Raw genomic sequence first — 20,591 nt, forward strand, 5'->3', positions numbered from 1 at the left:
GGTAAAAATGGCTTCTCGTTTCACCCGTTTGACTACCTCTGTTCCCAAGGTAAAAATAAGAACCTCATATCAGTTTGGAATTCGCTTTGGATGTTATTGTTGAAACATTGGATAATACATACTCGAAACAAACAACCATCGCAAATTTACAAGATGAAAAACATTCAATTCAATGACAAGGCGCTAAAATTCATTCAATCTTTATAGTTTGCTCGTGGTTACGCTGCTGCCCCTGTCTCTGTCAAGGTACACTATTGAAAACGACACACGATAGCAATATAGATTGGACATTAATTTTGGATGATTTATGTTAGGCCCCCATCACCCTCTTCGGTCTTGATGGTCGTTATGCTACTGCCCTTTACACCGCTGCTGCTCGCCAAAACGCCCTTGAGGCTGTTGAGAAGGACCTCAAGACCCTCTCTCAAGCCGTTGAGAAGGATGCTGCCCTCAAGAGCTTCTTGGAAAACCCCACTGTTAACCGTGGTACCAAGATGGAAGGTATTCTCTCCGCCTTGAAGGTCAACGGTAAGCCCAACCAAATCACTCAAAACTTCTTCGAAACCCTCGCCGAGAACGGTCGTTTGAACCAAACTACCAAGGTCTCTGAAGCTTTCGCTGAATTGATGAGTGCTCACCGTAACGAATTGCCTCTTGTTGTCACCTCTGCCAAGGTAAGTTTTTTTTTTTTTTTGATTTTGAGTGTAATGATCTTTCATTGTTAACATGGCGCATATTAGGCTTTGGATAAGTCTGCTTTGAACAAGATTGTTGATTCCCTTCAAAAATCCAACCTCGCTGAGGGTAAGAAGCTCCTCGTCTCCAACAAGGTTAAGCCCGATATTCTCGGTGGTATCATGGTTGAGATTGGAGATAAGAGTATTGATTTGACTGTCTCAGCTAAGCTCGCCAAGTTGAACAAGTTGATCACTGGTAAGTTGATATGAGTTGTCGTGTAGTTTGGCTTGGATAGTAACATTCTCAATGATGATAGATTCCGTTTAAATATTATACTATTGCCCTTTATTATTATTATAAAAAAAAACATAAGAAAGAAATTGAAAATATATTATCTTTTTTACATATTTTGTCCATAAATACACTGGCAGTTCGAGATTAATTAAATAGTGGTGATTTCCATGTTCTAATTGATATACATATCAATACAACAAACGCTGGAAGTAAGAAAAGCTCATGATAATCATGTACAACCTGCTTTTTTAAGATATATATATATATTATTAGACTTTTTCTTTTTTTTTTTCATCTTGTCTCTCTTTTCTCTTTTCCCTCTTTCTTATACAAAATGGCCTCTTCTTCGGCGTCGATACATGACAATGCCAGCAGCATAATAAGCCAACCACCGCCTACATTGATGGCCAACAATTACCCAACTGCACCAACCATTTTACCCTCCTCAAATATATTTACGCCTTCCCTACAATTAACGCTTCGAGAGGATATTACAGTGGAACTTTCGTCAACAATCACAGTGCAATGTACCACAATATCAAACCATAACGATGTATTATATTACTATCAAGAACCACCTCCGTATAAAGATGATCAAGAAAACCAACAAGATTCCAAAGATTTACTATTACTACTTTATGACATACACAAAAATCCCATTTGGAAACTAAAAAGTCGAGATTGGCATGGCATGACTCTACTACATGAAGGTTTAGAGGTGATACTATCCACTACTCCGCCGCAATTTAGATTCACTGTAAATGAGCAGAAGTATCACTGGCAAGTTCAACCGCAGGGCTCTACCTACACTCTCAAATGCTTTCAAACCGAAACAAAACTTTTTGTTGCTGAATTGAAGGAAGATCAACTATGTCTGTACAATCAAAATAGCGAATACAACCCCTTTCGGCAATTGACGCAGATCGATCCCCACATAACTCTAATCATACTGTCTGGATTGCTTGTAAATCACCATTTGAAGAACCTACTAAAGTCATTAGGCGGTGGACCTGAAGCGCTACAAATGATGGTAGATCCCAACGAAGTATGTATTAATAGCAACACCTCAAAATCAACTCCTGGCTTTCATCCTGAACGGGAGAATGAGGAGGAGGAAGATGACGATGTCGCAAGTCTATCGTATACCAGAAATTATCCCGGGCATCAAAGCCTGGTCTATGAAAGAGATCCAAATAACCGATGGTCCTCCTCTGCACAGTCATTTAAAAGCATCGAATTGGATCCTGGAGTATGGCATTGTTGGTGGGGTTACAAATTTTGGTGGTCATGGTTTCCATGCTGTATGCCAGGTGGGTACTGTGATCGAGCTTGCATTAGATTAAAGGGGCACAGACCAAAAGTAAGATCAACGAGGACATTATCAAAGCAAGGATGGCAACAACAGCACTACTAATGTTCTAATATACACAACTTATTCTCCTTGTACCAATATCTACATTTATATCATGTATTTTTATAACCTGTTAATAAATTATCCATCTTTCATTTATCAGAGAGGCGGACAAGTGTCGCAGTGCATTTCGCTACGCATAATGTCATTCATTGCGAGATGATGAAGACATCACATTGTGCATGTACGCGCATTCTTTTCAAAATGCATATGCTCTGGCTTTACTATCATGGCCATGCATTGATCAGTGAAAGTACTGAAGAAGAATATAAAGGAGCAGAACGCTTGGAAAGCCGGCACACCTTCAAGGTATGCATTTGCCACCGCCTAGGCCCTTGTCAGTCAATGGTTTTAGAGAGGCTCAAGTAAAAAGAGGAATGAGTCCTTTATTGTACGCTTTAGATGCTTAGTAATTCAATCTCATGAAATCAAAGAAGGCAAAATTGTCAGGATGAGGACCGTACTTGTAGACAAATTGAGAAGCCAGTGTAGCACCAAAGATAGCTTTAACATAGTTCTCAGGCACTCGCTTCAGCAAGGTTTCCAACCCCAATTTCTCCAAGAGCAATCTAGGAAAAGCTCGCTTCAAAACTGCTTCGCGCAAGGCAATGTTATCCCACAGACCTGTGCTCTGTAGCTGCTCATTGAGCTGGACAATGTCAGTCGACAGTTCATCCGAAAGGATCGAGATGGGTTCTCCACTCTTTTTGTGTTCCTTCCAGAGAGCTTCAAATTCAAGATTAGCGTTTCGTTCAATAATGCTTTGAACTTCCTTGACATAGGCTTCATAAAACTCGGGTACAACGCCATTTCTGATACACATGTGCTCTTCAAATTCAGCATCATTGAAGGCTAAGGCAGCCAATACTTCCAATGAAGATGATGTGACGCCGCCCTTGTTGGCCGAAGCATCCTTGATAACCACGATGCCAGCCTTTTCCAATCGAAGACGAGCCTCTTGTGTAAAGAATAGATTGGCGCCTTCAACAATGTATTTGAATAAAGGTCCATTGCCACAATCAATCAATGCTTGCACGTTATCCAGACCAACAGATTCAGGGCGACCACCGTTTGGCACAAACAACGTAGCTTGAGCAAGCACATTGGTGTGAAATGTGTTTCTAAAGTTAAGCCCGTTTTCCACCACGGATCCATCGGGTAGCTTGACATTGATTTCATCCACCAGCACACGGAATCCCTCTGACGACAATTTGCCTGCGTCAAAATTACTGATCATCAAGCGGGAGTTGGCCAAGCGAACGAGTTCAGTACGGTTGATACCAGCAGCATCGTATAAGACGCCAGAGCCGTCTACGACTGCAACTGTTTTGTCGCTTGAAATCTTGATTTCATTGGAGCCCAAATCTCCATCAGGGCCGCCCGTTTGGAACTTGGTAACCTCTTCCTCCTTGAGACTCAACTTGCGATAGATACCCAAGACATACTGATGCACAGATCGCGTTGTCATGGCGTACTTGTCGTGTGGAATACCGCCCATAGATTGGCTCTTACCCGTCGTGAAGGCCTTCCAAAAACTAGCGCCTCGTTTCTTTGCGTGTAATGAAGCCCAATCCATGTAATCAGCAGTTCCCTCATCAGGGCCAAAGAAGAGAATTTCGGGCTTGTCAGTCAAATCAACCAGTCTATCCTTGATGCCAATAGTTTCTCCATCAATAAGCAAGTCGAGGATAGAGTCCACATACTTTTCAAAAGCGACCAAGGGCTTGTCCTGTTGATCCACATCCAAAAGAATAGTACCCTTTGATCCACCCTCAGGAATGTCCTTGTTCTTGCGGTGCTGCGTTCCTGCCAAGTTGTAATTCTCGTCAAACAAGGTACGCAAATTGATAGAATAGGCCTCTCTGTTTCTGGAGCGAATCATACGGATACCGCCACGGGCCACATCGCTGAAACGGATGTGGAAACCACGGAATTCAGAGCCAACAACCAAGAACAGACCGTAAGGCGTATTGGGGTACTCAATTTCAGGCAGAAAGCTAGGATTCATGCGGAAAGAGAGAGCCACTTTGGTGGTTTGGTAAAAGTTGGTCTTGAGAACATGCTTGTTGAATGTCATGAAAGCCTCAAACACAAGCTGCTCGTGGCTGTTGGATGTCACTGTCTTTATCTTTTTGAGCAGTTGCTCTTCTGTCAGATTCTCCATGATAGTCAAACGCTGATAGGAGATGGTAGGCTCGAGAGATGCTTCACGCTGGTTGACATAGTGTACCTTGGCAAAGTGAGCGTACAGCAGCTTGATCAAATCCGGATATTGCTTCACAATGTCAAGAATGTATTCGCGAGTAAAGGTATCTTGTCTCAAACGCTTCTTCATCTTGGCCAACACCTCCTCGTGTAAGGGGTTGGAAGTATCCAGGATATCAGAGAGGCTGAGATACTCCTTACCAAGACGGTTCAAGAAATGCTGCGAGAAGATCCATCCCACGTAGCCATAGACAGTTTCTTGGACCGAGAGTTTATTGGTCATGAAAAATTGCTGCAAGGGGTTCTTGGGCAGACAATACAAAAGTGAGGTCTCCTTCATGACTTGATAGATTGAGTGCTCGATGGGGATTGTTTTGGCGTTGGGGAGAGGGTTTAGATAGAGGCCCATGATGGTGACACCATTGGAGAATTGCTCTAGAAAGAACACGGTATCATTAGCCTGGCACATGAAAGTCCATAGCAGTACACTTACCAACGTATTTGCGACTCGAATACAAATCATAATAGTGATAGAGATCAGACATTGCAGAAAAGAAACCTTGTGTACTTCTTTGGCGATAACCAATAATGAGGCGACGCTCGCGAGTTCCCTGTACATCATACATCTCAATCACAGGTCCAGTTCTCCGAAGGACATTGCGCATGACATCCTGATAGATGGATCGTGTGTGTTCTGTTGCTTTAATCAAAAAGTTCTGATCTGCTACTTGATTGAGGTCTGTTTCTTGCTCTGGTGTAGGATTGGGGCTGTTGAACTGACACTTGGTAACAAAATAACAACGGAGCTGAGATGCTGCCATGCCAGTTGGCACGGTAGTACTGGAGCGATAAGACTCGACACGATAAGCATCTGTTGTCGCAGACGTATCAAGGTACTGTTCGTCAATCCTAATCAGGCATATCGTAAGCAACTACTATTCTGATGGTGAATAGACACCTTGGTCTTACTTTCTTTCGCATTGAGGGCCTTGAAGCTGAGACACGCCAGGTTGAGAAGAATGAATGTAAACAGACGAGTCCTCAGATTCCTTTTCTAGATTGATGTCCAAGACGTTCTCGTTCTTGGTAAATGCCAGTATTTTAGCACCATAGAGAGCCATGATGTGGTTTGCTATCGTTTCGACAGATTCCAGAGCAAAGTAATAGTCATCAATACCCAGATTGCTGCATCATATTATTCAATTAGACCATCCGTGCTTCAGGTACAACTCTCAGATACATACCCATAAAACCACGACACTTCATTCTGTACGAGTTCCTTTGGCAGAAAACCAGAGCTCTCCAAATATTTACCTACTTGCACCATTTGTTCCTTTTTACCAGCAAATACATTGGCATCGTAGCCAGAGTCAACGATTGTATGTGATTTTGCAGAAGAGTTCAACTTCTTAACAGATGGAGTTGGCCCCCCAGTCATGTTGGTAGCAAACTTGAAGAAAGAAAGAATGAAAGACTACTATTTGACAGCAAACAACCGTTATATACACGATGAAAGTAGGCTTAAAACGTTTCATGTATGCAGGAGGTGAGTCTGCTGGATGTCGCTCTTGAGGTGATTTCAACTGTTTTAACCGTGAGAAAATTCGCGTTAAGACTTTAAGGGGTTGATTCCGTTCATCTGATTGTCTTATGGGTGTATTTGAAAAAAAAAATCAAGAGTTCTTAATCAAATGCAGAACGGAGGCCTTACTAGTAGTCTGCACCCCTTTTTTTTTATGTTACAAAAATATTGATACTTAATTGCGGGCAATAATGTGGTTTGTGGTATTAGAAGCTAATCAGCCAACTACCGTTGACCATAGCGATAGAACCTCTAAGATGTCCTGATTATTTTTTTGAGCCTATCAGAAAACCCTGTTACCTGTTTGATATACTACAGCGTCACCCTCACAGTTAAGTTTGCTTGATCTGCACTAAAATTTTTATTGTAAGAGAAGAAAGTGTAGCAAGAAAGATCCTCGGGGAGGTGCAAGCAGAAATTGAGCGCATGATAGCAAAGTCATTGGCAATACGTTTTTAGTTCCTTGTTCAATAAGCCGCAGAAAATTATTGTAAAGCGCTTTAAAGGCATTTAAGCAAATGAGGACTAGGGCTGGATTCAGCGTTGGGCTAGTGCTTGCTCCTAAACAATATGGTATAGGTCAATCGCTTTTTTTTTTTTTTTTTTTTTTTTTTTTTTTTTTTACCAATGGCTCACAAAGAGGTTGCATTTTGTCCTTAGCAAAATGGCATGGCCGTATAGATGCTGCTGTAGAGGTTTCTTCAATTTGCTATACATGGTAGCCCTAGCCCTAATTTTCCATAAGCCTTCAAACTCTTCTTAAAATAATCTACATGGCTTTTAAGTCACGTGATTCAAAAATTTCCATATGTGGTAATTTTAGAGCGACCCTTTGAGAGGCGTAAAGTAGAATGAAATTGGGATCATAATAACATAGGCGCATAGTAGTATGCGAGAGAACCAATTTAAAGCATGGTAGGCTCTGTATTTTAACCCGGACTTAGTAACTGATTTGGCTATGATATGTTCTCGACAGTAGAGTACATCATCAATTGTCCTTATTCTTCATGTCATACTCGCAATATAATATTCTACAGCCAAGCACTAGTGCCCTTGTACATCAATCCATCATTCCATTGAGGTAGTAATACAGCTATTCGGTTTTATTCTTTAGCATTTCTTTAACTCTTTCGTGATTCAAAATATATCTATCCCTACTCTCTGAGTCATGCACTGAGAGAGAATAGTTAACAGCCTGGTTGTAATATTCTAATGCTTCATCAAACTCTCCCTTCAATTCCAACATCTTGCCCAAGTTGTTGGAAGCAACACCGCCACATTCCAAGCAATCTTGATTTTTCAGATCAGATGCACTAGCATTGATAGCAGCTTGAGCCCAACCCATAGCTTCATCCACCTTGCCTAGCCCAAACATGACCTCTGACAACTGGTTCTGCACAATGGCTCTCAAACAAGCATCCGTCTCTGGCACAGTCTTTAATGTCTCGCTGAGTAATGGCAATGCTAACTGGTAGTTGCGCTGTAATGCATATAAGCTGGCTAATGTCAATGTGATTTTGGATTTCAATGTATTATCGTCTTGAGCGTTGTGCAGAGCCCAGGCTAAAAACTCTTCCGCATGCTCATAGTCTGAAATGCGCAGGTAGAGATCGCCAATGTGTTTTGCTGCTTCGACGGCTTCTCTTGTGTGGTCTCCCTTTCCAATCAACAGCTTCCATGATCGTGTGTATTCTGTAATGGCATCCAACAAGTTGCCAGCATGTGCTTCATCGTGTGCAAGTCGCAATCGCAATTGAATCACTGTATTCGAGCTTTCCTCCAGCTGCTTTTCCTCGAGTGCGATGCGAAGCGCTTCTCTGACGTAGAATGAGGCCACCTCGAAGTTGGGAGCAAGTGTTTCGCGGATGTAGGCACCATGGAGCAAGTTTCGAGCTTGATAGCCAAGTTCTGGTGGTGTAGGAGACATCATGCATTCAATATACCAATGCGTTAATTGCCACACAAATGCAACAGCTGTAGTTACTGAAACGACTGTATAACCTGTTATCTTGGCCACCATCTTGGCTTGCGATTTGATGTTGCCCATGGCTTCGTTGTATGGACTTGTAGTGAAGCTGGGCTTCTTAGGGTATGGCGGTGATACATCGGCTCTCTGAAGCAGAGATGTTCTTGGCAATCTCAATGTGGATGCCATACGTCGACTGGCATTGATGGGTGCTGGTCTCAAGATGCTCTTCCCAAGCAATGTTGATAATCTTGAAGCTGACATTTGTGTTGGAACCCCGGGAAAAAAAAAAGTGGAGAAAGGGATGTTGTAGGACAACGTCCACCTCGTGCGTGTTTGGCAGGCCCGTTGAATATCCGAATACAAAAGTGACCTGTCTTTTAAGCACCTTAACGCGCTTTCTTATCCATTCAAAGTGCATACGCGTTGAAAGTGTCCCTTTATTAAACATTGTTCATCAATTTAAATATTCAACATGGATATCGACGAGACTATGAATACTCAATCATCTGAGCTCATTGACTCACAGATGGAGACAGAGGAGCCTTCTGTATTGGAGTTCTCACAATCTCTCATTGGCACTCCCAAGGCCATCAAGGCTGGCGAACTTCAAACTCTCCTCAAGGTAAGACAACTGGCGTGTATCCAGCACCAGTTTTGAGATACTAAGTTGAGGTCGATTAGGCTCTTCATGAGCAATTGAAAGATTTGGACCAAAATGTAGACAAGGATTCTCTCAAGACAGTGACCCAAGAGCTCATCCACAAGCAGATCATGAAGAGTCCAAACAAAACCGTCAAGGCTTTGGCAGCCTGTTGTATTGCTGATATCATCCGTTTGCATGCTCCCAACTGCCCTTATACTCTCAATGAACTCAAGGTAAAAAGTTGTTAAATGCAACTGGCCTGAGCCCATGGCTAACATGCAGTGATTAGAATATCTTCAAGTTCTTTGTTGATCAGCTCTCATACTTTGGAAAAAATACGCCTGATTTTCCCTATCATTTCTATCTTTTGGAAAACTTGCAGTCTGTCAAAACTTTCCTTTTGCTCAGCGAAATTGACAATGCTGAAGATGTTGTGTTTCCCATGGTAGCAGAGTTTTTTGATGTCACTGCAAAGTAAGTTGTTGGGTGGAAATGATTCACTAGATACATGGACTCAGCAGAGTGTACGTTGTATGTAGAGCTACGTTGCCCAGAAACGTGGAATTGTGCATGACCGATGTATTGATTCAGATCATTGAGGATGTCAACATTCTGGGCCAGGAGATGACTGAGCTTATTCTGGAGCAATTTGACCGATTTGACAAAGTAAGGCAGGTTGCCTGATACATGGCGAATGTCTTGCTGATAGTATGTTTTTATAGGGTTCAAAGAACCCAGCCTATCTGATGACTTTGGACATCTGTTATGCTTGTGCAGGCTCCCTTCAGAGAAGAGTTTGCCAGGTAGGTGTTACTTTCAATGACCACGAGCCAGCTTATTGACAGTTTATGCCATAGTACTTTTCTGATATCTTGCTTTCAGTGAGTAGCACCAGTTCTGATCAAAGCGATGATTTGGATGAAGTCAAAAAAGCACATCATCTTATGCGCAAAGTCAACACTGTCACACCTGATTTACTACTCAATGCCATGCCACTCTTGCAAGAAGAGATGAAAGTGGATCATATGAGCATTCGTCAACTTGCAACAGAAACCTTGGGCGAGATGTTTGCAGAGGAATCATCCAATGTAGCTGAAAAGTACCCCAACATCTGGAAGACTTGGCTTGGAAGGTATGCGTATCTAACAAAGGCGTTGAGAGAGAGAGAGAGAGAGAATGTAGCTTAATCCAATGTTCCTCTAGACGTAACGATAAAGCTCAGTCTTTGCGCGTCAAGTGGCTGGAAGCCTGCGTCGACATTTACAAACACCATCCTGAATCCGTCCCTGAATTGATCGGTAACTCAAATGGCCACCTTTTCATCTGCCATTACAGAATGATACTCAACTATACTGTATATAGAGTGTTTCAAGGAGAAATTCACAGATCCTGATGACAAGGTTCGTGCCACCGCTTGCAAGATTATGAGAGATATTGGCATCGAGAATGATTCTGCAAGCATGGATAAAGATTTGGTGGAGCTCGTTGGTGCCAGAGCCAAGGATAAAAAGGTACAGCTTCCAATGCGTTATATAATAACAGAAGTTTTGATGAAACCTCGATAGAATGTTGTGAGGGTTGAAGCAATGGCTACTATCGGAACCATCTATAACAACTGCTATCAACGCATCATGGCCAATGATAGAGTAGTAATTGAGAAGGTTGGCTGGATTCCTGATCTTGTGCTCAGCTGTCTTTATTTGGGTGATTTATCTGTTCAGTAAGTGGCCATCTCACTAGCGTGCAACAGCCAACTGATGATTGCATTTTATAGAGCCAACATTGAGTCCATTTTGCAGAAATATATCTTTCCTGAAAACGATAATGATGCTGAGAGAACCGAAAGACTCGTTGTCGTAGTGGATTCATTAAAGGAAAAGCAGAGAATTGCCTTCCTTGCACTTTTGCAGAAACAAAAGTTGTTCAACGAAAACATGCTGACCTATGTAGAGATGTGCGAAAACCATGTATGTATATAGTTCGAGATTCGGTAGTATGAAGGCTAATGCAGCACACCATGTGTAGATGGACAACAACGATGTCTCGGAACATGATGCCACCAAGGCTGATGAATTCATGAAATATTTAGCAGGTACTGAGATGCGTGCATACCTTACTCAGAGCCGTACTAACGACATGGTATTACTGTATAGCCCGCTTTGCCGACAAGGCCAGAACCTTCAATGCTTTGCGCTCATTCCTTTCCAGAGAAAACGACAAGGACATCAAACTGTTGAGAAATGCCATTGACCTCAACCGCACATACAAACAAGTGTATGCAGCTATGGTAAGATTAAACTTGCTCACCTAATAGACGTCTTTACTCATTTCGAGGACAGAACAAGCTACTCGCGAATTTGAATGACGATCAATCTGCTATTGTTGACATCTTCCAATCTATTTTGTACAGAGCCTGTCCACTTATTCTCAACAAAAGCAACATTGCCCACTTGCTCAAAATGACAAAAACCGGTAAAGGAAGAAGAGCCAATGCAACAACACAGAGATCCATTGTCGCACAAAAGATCTTGTCAGACATGTCAACTGTGTATCCATCCATGTATGCCAACAATTTGAAGGACATCATCAGCGAGATTATGAGTGATAATGATAGCACTGGTATGTATTGGTGTTGTGTCTTGTCGCGATGAGGATTCTGACATGTGCATGTAGCTGATGAGGGTCTCCAACTTTTGGCTGAAATCAGCAAGGCCTCAGTAGGCGAAATGAAATTCCAAAAGTGAGTAAAGACATAAATCTCTTGTGCCAGGCTTTTGACTGACAATTCATATAGCAATTTGGTTGAACGTCTTACTGCATATGTCTCTGATGGCAGTGTCGAACAAGCAACGCACGCTGCTACAGCACTTGCAGCCATGGATAACGCTGAATTGGTCCTTGCTGAAGCAGTCGCCGATTGGAGTGATGATTTTTACCTAAACTCTCCCGCATTGCTCAACAGACTTGCTAGTTTTGCTCAAATTGCCTTGTATACACCTAGTTTGATCCATCCTCATATCGCCTCATTGATTCAATTTGTAGAAGAAGACCTTTTGAATGCCAAAACCAAAGAGGTCAGTATATCTGGTGTGCATGTCGACTGTGCAATGCTAATCGGATACATAGATCAATAATCCTAACGATGAGTGGTCATCCTATGAAGAACTCCCTGAGCAATCCCGACAAAAACTTACAGCTGTTCGCCTGTTAGTCAATTACCTGACTGCATGCAAGGATCTGACTGAGCCTGAGGAATTTGTTGTTGGTAAAATCTTTGCTATTCTTTGGAAATTAATGGATATCACTTGCGAAAGCGCCATCACAGACAAAACAAAGTAAGTAGCACCTATTCACAGCGTGTGCGTGATGACTTACCCAGAACTCTACAGTGCTGCCGAAGCTTCTCATCTCAGACTAGGCGCCACTCAATCTATTGTTAAGCTTACAGAGTTCACCCGATACACTAGCGAATTGACAGTTCCCAAGTTTGAGAAACTCAGCGTCGCATTGCAAGATTCATGTTATTATGTGCGTCAAGAATTTGCAGAGACATTGATGAAGGGACTACAAAGCGGACAAATCCATTCCCGTTACTACACGTTACTTTTCATCTGTGCACACGAACCAGAACTATCCTTGTTGAGGCAAGTCAAGAGTTTTGTACAGAAGCGATTGTCTGTGATGGAAGTCAAGCAAGGCGAATCTTCTGTGGTGGACTCTTCTCTTGTGCGTTTGATTCATCTCTTGGCACATCACCCTGACTTTACTGAAGCAGTCGACGATTTGAATGACTTTGGCCTCTATTTCAGATTCTTTATCTCTTGCGTTGCTACTCCTGATAACGTGTCATACTTGTATCATATTGTGCAACAAATCAAGATCTCCAAGGACATGGTAGATGAGTCATTGAGCAAGGTGAGCCAGTTGCCATAGCGACATGTGAGCACATTATTCATCTCCATTTCTTATAGAACTCGTATGTACTCAGTGATTTAGCTTGTTTATTAATCAAAACCAAATGTAACGACGCATCATGGCCCTTGAATGCTTTCGGAGGTCGTGTTTCCCTTCAATCCAGATTATATCATACTCTGCCTGCAGGTGTAGTTCAAGCAGAAGTAAGTGCACATTGCCCATCGCTCATCTACTACAATACTAACATGCTTTTGTAGACTATCAAGAAGAATTATTTACCAAAGGAATTCTTGACCAAGTTTGAAGAGGAGCGCAAGCACAAGTCTGGAGAAAAGGTGAGTTGCCATGTACTAGTGGCTTGAATATAATCTCATCGTTTTGTATTGCTCACAGCGATCCCGATCCAATGTCTCTGTTGGCAACAAAAAAGTCAAGGTTTAAAACATCTTTGATAGTGCGGCGTAGTATATATATATATATATATATATATATATATCAAATAAAGTCATTTCATCCTTAATTTTGCAAGTATTCAAATGTTGTATCATGACAATTATGGAGATCAGCACCTAAACAGCGCACTGCTTTCTACATTTATGGATACAGTTGAAGTTTATTATGTTTATATATATATATATATATATATATATATATATTTTTAGTAGTTGAGTGCTTCTTCAATACAAAAGTTGATGAAATCTTTTCTATAAGACATATTGATGCCAAAATGTCGACTGAGCTGTTCTCTGACTTGTTTCTTGGTCATTGTCATGAGATCGGCAGTTGCAGTGATATGCTGGACCTCTCTACGAATCTCTTCGTCTGTGGGATGGTATACACTCGAGTTGTCCAGCATGCCGCTGTTGTTCATGAGGGAGGGATACATGACACCACCACCATGGGTAGCACTTGCTTCACTGTAAACAGAAGGAGCAGACATCATGTTCATTTGCTGTGGTGCGTGTTGTTGCTGTTGCATTGGTGCCATATTCATGACAGAGGGAGGACCCATGATAACCGAAGATGCACGGCCTGCTAAATTCTGGTGCGAGTATCTAAAACTAGCATTGTCGTTGTAGACTTGACCGCCATTGATGACACTACCAGCAGCAGTGGCCGCCATTGGCATCTGGTTCATACTGGCTGCATAATTCACCACCGGCGTCGTGAAGCCGTTGTTTATTGGAGAATAGCCTACTACGGGAGGTAAGCCAGATGCAGTGCGACGAGTGGTAGACGAGGTGATTGTGGTGCCTCTTGTTTCAGCAGAACCTGTCTCCCAGAGCTCGTTCTCGTGGTCACTCCACTTCTTGAGGGGGATTGACTTGGGATCAAATTTGCCTTCGTCTGCTGGCAGCACTTTCTTTTGACCATCATCGCCTAGCACTAAACGCGTGTTGCCCCAAGAGAAATCATCAAAATGCCAGAAAGAGTACATGGGTATAAAGAAAGAGAAGAGAGGAATAGCGAGAATGTACACAATCATCCATCCAATGTGCTCCCACTATGATATCATCAATTAGTTTACTGCTGCTTTGCCATGTTGACATGCATCTTACCTTTCTGCGAACGATGAAAATGATGGCTTGAAGACCGTAAACACCGCATAATGTAATGATCGAGATAAACGGCACCTGACCAGCGTTCGTGGCCAAGCGGTAAATCAAGAAACCGAGATAGCAAACCACGGCAGGCATGACCAACGTACTGAGAAGGTCTAGAATGACGACGAAACGCATAGAGAAACAGCAGAAACCACATAGTTGAGGCAAAAAGACAAGCTCACCGAGATTGTGAATGGTCGAGTTGATCCATCTACGTCTTTGAGACAGCAGCACACTCCACCTATCAGGGGCGTTGGTGAGGCAGCCGGCATCAGCAGTGAATTTGGTCTTGTAAGTAGGGAAATGCTTTAGAATCAGCGTGGTCAAATAACGATCCTCCCCCAGGTGGAGCAGATTTTTTTGGTGCAGTGTATTGACCTTGTTCTCGGCGTAGTCCACAATGACTTGATTGCTGACGAGCAAAGGCTGGTTCTTTCCAGGCGAACGGATGCGGTACATGCAGAAACAGCCAGGTAGACAGGTGACAGAGCCAAACAGAGACTCAAATGCCTTGGACAAGAAGTGCGAAATGTAGTATTCGTACACCTGAATCATGGTGACCCAACTGTCTTTTTCGTTGGCCAGCTTGGTTTCGCCACACAGACCCACCACCTTGGAATCGTGAACAAAGCAGGAGACCATGCGATTGAGCGAGTCTGGCAGCACCTCAGTATCTGCATCTACCATGAGCACAAACTCATAAAAACTGGGATTCACGCCAATGACATTCTTGATTTGATGGTAGATCTCGAGCTCCATGGGCGTCATTAAGGATTCAAAGTGCACCTTGTTCAGGAATCGCATCAAGACCATCTGGGAATCACGCTTTCCTCTATTGCCTGGCTTTTGTCGCTCATTGGGAGCACCTACTTTAACCACCACCACATAGGGGACAACGTGGCCGGAGCACTCATACAGCCCCGAGTAGATCTTGGCTGTGTTGTGCTGTTTGATGCCATCACCCAAGGACAGGAATGATAAGGGCTCAGGGTCTACGTTGGGATCCACACCAAGGATATCAAGCACAATGCGAGGCGTAGGACGATCATTGCCACTGCCAATAATCATGCCATCGCAGACCAAAAAGAGCAACTTGCGTTTATCGTCATAGCGCAAGACGGCAATAGAATCGATGGTTTTGCGAAGAGACTCCTCACTTTCGGTATAACAAGGCACTTGACACACGATAAACTTGTCGTAATCTTCAGGCTCACGGAACGAGCTCAACTGCAATGCAGCCAAAAACTTGAACAGAATCACAGCACACAAGAAGCCAGTAACAATCAGTAAGAAGTACTCTGAAAATTGACATTGAAGCGATCTGCGCGTATCCAGTTTGCCAACAAAGAACAGGTTTCGAAGACACACCAATTGACGCATTCTGAGGTCGTCTGAGATGGGCAAGGCGTCAAAGTGCTTGGAGATGTCAGTGCCAGCTAATTGACGGAACAACTGAACGATGCTGTTATCCATAAAGTTGAGGTCCAGATTCGCGGGAGGTGTCATGCCTTCAGGGGCTCTAGGAGCTCTGCCACCCATCAAATAGTAGGTCAAGTCGTACACATCGCCGTGCAGAGTAGCCCAACTTCGATGCGTACTGATGTCTCCTACATTTACTACATTGGTTGCTTGACGAAGGATGTCTGCTGGCTCATAACCCATGAAGCCCAGGCGATAGTTCTTGCGCATGTATACCATCTGCTCAAAGTACCAATCAGGCCGGTAATCATTGGTAAAGAACCTGAAATCATGATACGCAGCATTACGGTCCGTCAAATTGACTTGGAAATCAAGCACCAGCTCTTCAGGGATTCTGCCTGTTGTGCCATCACACAGAGCAGAGACTTGCACAGGGAACAGACTGGTGGCATCTTTACCAGCATAGTCAAAAATCACATGGTCAGGAATCACTTCTGAAGCCCAATGATGAGGAGCAAACTTGGTCAAATCAAACACCTCACCGCGAATAGCAACATAGGCGCTCTTCTTGTCCGTCTTGCCTTGCAGTTCAGAAAGAGAGTAGACATCTTGATGCGGACAGATAAGGGGACCAAAGAATACGATAAAAATGACCATGGCTGCTGACAGAAAAAAGATGAGCAAGCAGAGAGCAACCTTTTCTCTCCATGCCAGACGCACATCACGACGTTTCATGCCACCACAGTGGTTCAACGCAGGCGAAGGGACCCACCACGTGAGAAACCATACAAACATGAGCCATTTGCGACGAATACCAGTGGCAGCTTCCTCTTCCTTTTCTTCTTTGGCCGCTGATGCATCCGTTGCCTTTAGCTCTTCCTTTTCATTCATACCAGCAGCACAGTCTTGTCGTGTGCTGCCAGACATGAGCAACGTATTGGATCTCCTGTTGTCAAAGGTAGCTTGTGAGAAGACGTCAGAACCGTTGAATTCGTGTAAACCAGCTTCGTCCATGTAATCGTCTTCGGACACAGCAGAAGACATGACATCGTCATTGAAAGAGTACATGTCAAATGGCTTTTGGCCAGGCAAAGAGCCGCCCATCATCGACAATTTGGCCTTTTTGGACTCTGTCTTTTCTAGGCTGCGAAGATCATCTTCCAGAATTCGAAATGCATTGTTGGAAAGGAATATCTACCGTATGTGTGTGTTGATAAACTTGCCATTTACTGGGCTGAGCATTTTTTTTTCTCTCTCTTACCTTTGATCTCCCAATAGCAATACAAGTGTCGTTCCAGCCCAGAGACTGTGCCATGTAGATGTATCTTTCTCTCAGTGGGAGGTTCATGTCCAACATGGTGTTCATGGTCAATGGCAGCGACACATGGTATCTATCCCAAAACTCGTCCAGTGTGAATGCCGTTGTGTAATAACCGCCTTTTACTCGCTTGATCATGTCTAGTAACTTGAAATGGGATTGCTGCACTGCTACTTTCTTGACATCGCATGAATTGGCAAGAGACAGATCATTGGGCCGTATACACAAAACTGACCACGACAGCGTGTTGGAGAGAGCTTGCGTTAAATCAGAGACACCTGTCACCAGGAGATCAGCGATAGTAAGCACATCAGACTGCAACGATGTCGACACGGTGGACTTGACATCTGCCTTGTGGTCGTTGACAGATGATGAAGTAGCTGTGTTGGTAGTGGCTGGCGTGGAAGTGGTGGGTGATCTCAGCGGTCGAATGCCTTGTTGCTGAGAATAGACACGATTTCTTGTGCCATCATCATGGCCTAGAATAGCGTCGTCGAATAAGCAAGCGACAAGGCCGTTGGAAGTAGGCGGGTTGTAGGCATTGCCACTGAACAGCGCAATAAAGTCGTTGCACAAGTAGTCTTGGTTTCGCTCTGTGAAGCTGCGTGGTTCGTAAGTAGTTGATCCCCAAAAGTGCTGGATGCTGAATAGCTTTGAACCAGTGTCGCTCTTCTTGAAGGCAAGCAATTGTTCAATGATGGCGCTTTTATTGGCACTGGCATAGTTGTCCATGAGTGTGTCATCGTCATTGTATCTCTGCTGGTTCTGCTGACGAGATGCTTGTGCGTTCATGATGGACCACAAGCCCTTGGAGGGATGCACAAAGAGATCGACAATAGCCGGGCTGGTTGGCCAATGGTCGCTGCTCATGGCCAAGCCTTGCTCTGCATATTCCTGTCTATCGCGGTCAAAGATATTGACATACATGAGCTGGTGCACTGTCTCTTGGATAAAGTGGAACGCCAGCTGATCAAAGCCAGTACCAGATGGTCTTGAATACACCCAGCCAGGGAGATCGAGCAAGCTGATAAAGCTATATGAACTCTTTGGCGTCAAACGATCGTTTATTTGCTCCACAAGCCAGGTAAACAACAAACAATACAGTGATTGAGCGAGATCGTCTCTTTGTTTACTCGCCTGCTCAGGATCCAAAAAGAGCGTAGTGATGTCTCGTTTAATCAGCTTGCTCTTGAACGTCAATGCACTCATCAGCGAGTCGGGGTCCACGCCCAGCAAATCAGCTGCTGTTGTCAGTGTGTCTAGGTTCTTGACGGTGGCAGCATCTTGGGCGTTGTTGGCGTCTTCGATAAAGTGTATGTTGCCCAAGTGTAAAATAGCTGCCAGAATCTGATACACTTGCGCTACTCGATGCTTTTGAAATAGCACTGTCTTCAGAGCAATGCGCAGTTCAGCATCTGCACTGGCATCGTCCAAAGAGGAAGCTCTCGACGTCGATGTCTTGGAGAGGTATTGAAATGTGGACCAATCTGACAAACCAAGGCGGATCTTTTCCTCTGCCGTAGCACCTGCCAACAGGTTATAAAATACATGAAAGTTGCGTTCGTCCTGGCCCGCTGCTGACACTCTTGACTTTTCTAGTGCATAGGGCAAGAACACTGCACCGGCCAGTCTGCCTCTTTCTGAAAAGTGAATCTCTGTAAACAGGGCGCTTCTGGATGCATCATCATGCTGTGTAGTTTTTGCATGGCTGAACGCGCGAAGGATAATTTGAGCATGAATCACATTGGCTTGCGTACGAGTCGTCTTTCGATGTGTGCTGAGAGCAATGAGATGGTTGATGGATTGTCTAAACTGCTCTGATTTACCACTGCCACTTTCACCGCTTAAAAAAAAAAAAAAAAAAAAAAAGACTGTGTGTTAAATATACTTCAAGGGGGTTGGTGGGGGGGAAACAAGAAAGAAAAAAAAAGGGGGGAGGGGGAGAGAAGGGCAAGTGCTTACCTGAATAAAATGGATTGATTTATACTAGTTCTTCGCATGTGTAGATATGCATGATTCACGAGCTGATAAATGTGTGGTTCTTTCCATTGGTTTGCCTTTGCACTAGAAGTATCTTTGTATTCGGCAATGTAGTCTGCCTGGACAGTGTTGTTGTGGTGGTACGGATTCAGCACAATCAAGATGGAGGGGCTAATGTTGGTATAAATCACATCGTTCAGGTACCGTTGACGCAGCAATTCAGCAAGCTCGTCAGATGATAAATCTCGAGTGAGCTGTGTGAGGTCGGATATGTAAAGTGGTTGCTGTTGTTGTTGTGTGGTCATTAGTGAAATGTCATGTACTGTACAAAAGAGTTGGGATAAGAAAGACAAAAGAGAGAATCAAGAGAAAAACAAAGATTGCTGTTGTTGTTGTTGTTGTTGTGATTGCCCTCCTATCGAAAGGTTAAATACCCCTCTGTACTTTTTTTAAACGTACATGTAGATACTCTGTTTGTTCAAGATATCCCCCTCCCCTTTATCCAGGACCACAGCAGTGTGTATATATACAAAAGTATGCAATTTTGCAAATAAAATGCACATGAATACATGAATCAAATAAGTCTACAGCCGGTAAAAGTACGCCTTTTAGCATAACTATAAAAGCATTCATTCTATCATGCTCATCCACAGCAACAGCATCAGCTCCATAAAAAAAAAAAAAAAAAAAAAAAAAAAAAAAAAAAAAAAAGAACTCCAATGTCGAGCATTTCTATTTTGGCCGCTGGAAGAAGATCTTCTATAATAGTACTGTTTAAGGAGAGGCTCAAAGCAAAACGCTGTATACATTATTTTCGACATGGTAAGAGGCAGCGTTATTACTATGAATAAGATGCCTCGTTTCCTTCCTATCAAACCCCTTTGATCTGATATGTTTGTTTGTTTGCATTTGACTATCAATACTCGTTGATTGCTTCTTTTTCTTTCTTTCATTTATGATTGATCTCCTCTCTTTTTTTGTTTTTGTTTTCGCATTCATTTAAGTGAGTTTAGAGTACTTTTGCATCTGACATGCAATATCAGATACTATGCCTTGACATTACCGGCCTCAGGCTCAAGGTTGCATTTGCCTTGTTAAGCAGGTGGCAATTTAGCACCTGGACTAGCTATTGACTGCGATTAAATCTACTAAATGTCAAGATTCACTGAAAAAGCAAAATAGCATAACCAGACTAAGCTACAGTACGTTTCCATCCGTAATTCCTTCTTGTTAGCTTTGAAAAGGTCAATTGTACTTGTGAAAGACGTATTTTGCCAGCAGCAACCGCCAGAATGAATTCAGTTTCCGCTTTACATTCTATGTCGATTCGTTAACTTTTAGAGAGTTACGACTTGATTTGATTTATTTTGCAAGATTCGACTATATCAATAGTGATGATCATCCCATGCGTTCTTAAGCTTTCCTAGAGTAATTCTCCAAGACGCATCCAACGGTGGTATTTATAAGAGATGTTTTTAATTAACTTATTGAGCAATTCCTGAAAATATGAAATGAGTGTTTTGGCAAAAATGTCGAGATTTTGCATATCAGGGCCACACAAACAAGTTTTTAG

General features: G+C 43.1%; 6 protein-coding genes across 6 annotated transcripts; 3 read left to right on the forward strand and 3 right to left on the reverse strand.

The window, feature by feature from the left end:
* Positions 1 to 7: 7 nt before the first annotated feature.
* Positions 8 to 1,005, forward strand: ATC70_000216 (uncharacterized protein; the record flags this gene model as incomplete). Its single annotated transcript, XM_064819635.1, has 5 exons — positions 8 to 49; positions 208 to 246; positions 315 to 674; positions 741 to 933; positions 995 to 1,005. The coding sequence occupies 5 exons, from the start codon at positions 8 to 10 to the stop codon at positions 1,003 to 1,005; spliced, it is 645 nt and encodes a 214-aa protein (XP_064683555.1).
* A 301-nt stretch (positions 1,006 to 1,306) lies between these two features.
* On the forward strand, positions 1,307 to 2,386 carry PDS5 (Sister chromatid cohesion protein pds5; the record flags this gene model as incomplete). The annotated part of the gene is made up of 1 exon (XM_064819636.1): positions 1,307 to 2,386. One exon carries the CDS (start codon positions 1,307 to 1,309, stop codon positions 2,384 to 2,386), a length of 1,080 nt encoding a protein of 359 aa, XP_064683556.1.
* Positions 2,387 to 2,789: 403 nt separating this feature from the next.
* Positions 2,790 to 6,026, reverse strand: ATC70_000218 (Chitin synthase; the record flags this gene model as incomplete). Its single annotated transcript, XM_064819637.1, has 4 exons — positions 2,790 to 5,023; positions 5,082 to 5,497; positions 5,558 to 5,773; positions 5,833 to 6,026. 4 exons carry the CDS (start codon positions 6,024 to 6,026, stop codon positions 2,790 to 2,792), a joined length of 3,060 nt encoding a protein of 1,019 aa, XP_064683557.1.
* Positions 6,027 to 7,263: 1,237 nt separating this feature from the next.
* ATC70_000219 (uncharacterized protein) lies at positions 7,264 to 8,400 on the reverse strand (the record flags this gene model as incomplete). Its single annotated transcript, XM_064819638.1, has 1 exon — positions 7,264 to 8,400. One exon carries the CDS (start codon positions 8,398 to 8,400, stop codon positions 7,264 to 7,266), a length of 1,137 nt encoding a protein of 378 aa, XP_064683558.1.
* A 211-nt stretch (positions 8,401 to 8,611) lies between these two features.
* On the forward strand, positions 8,612 to 13,138 carry ATC70_000220 (uncharacterized protein; the record flags this gene model as incomplete). Its single annotated transcript, XM_064819639.1, has 20 exons — positions 8,612 to 8,761; positions 8,821 to 9,015; positions 9,072 to 9,256; positions 9,322 to 9,448; positions 9,505 to 9,585; positions 9,640 to 9,914; positions 9,986 to 10,080; positions 10,145 to 10,293; positions 10,348 to 10,502; positions 10,557 to 10,749; positions 10,808 to 10,874; positions 10,936 to 11,069; positions 11,122 to 11,401; positions 11,456 to 11,522; positions 11,577 to 11,856; positions 11,909 to 12,117; positions 12,172 to 12,697; positions 12,754 to 12,900; positions 12,955 to 13,032; positions 13,091 to 13,138. 20 exons carry the CDS (start codon positions 8,612 to 8,614, stop codon positions 13,136 to 13,138), a joined length of 3,441 nt encoding a protein of 1,146 aa, XP_064683559.1.
* Positions 13,139 to 13,355: 217 nt separating this feature from the next.
* Positions 13,356 to 19,323, reverse strand: ATC70_000221 (ABC1 domain-containing protein; the record flags this gene model as incomplete). Its single annotated transcript, XM_064819640.1, has 4 exons — positions 13,356 to 14,201; positions 14,257 to 16,914; positions 16,982 to 18,881; positions 19,001 to 19,323. 4 exons carry the CDS (start codon positions 19,321 to 19,323, stop codon positions 13,356 to 13,358), a joined length of 5,727 nt encoding a protein of 1,908 aa, XP_064683560.1.
* Between the last annotated feature and the right edge of the window lie 1,268 nt (positions 19,324 to 20,591).

Source organism: Mucor velutinosus, assembly GCF_035048745.1.
Source record: "Mucor velutinosus strain NIH1002 chromosome Unknown tig00000041, whole genome shotgun sequence".
In the NCBI taxonomy this organism is placed as follows: domain Eukaryota; kingdom Fungi; phylum Mucoromycota; class Mucoromycetes; order Mucorales; family Mucoraceae; genus Mucor; species Mucor velutinosus.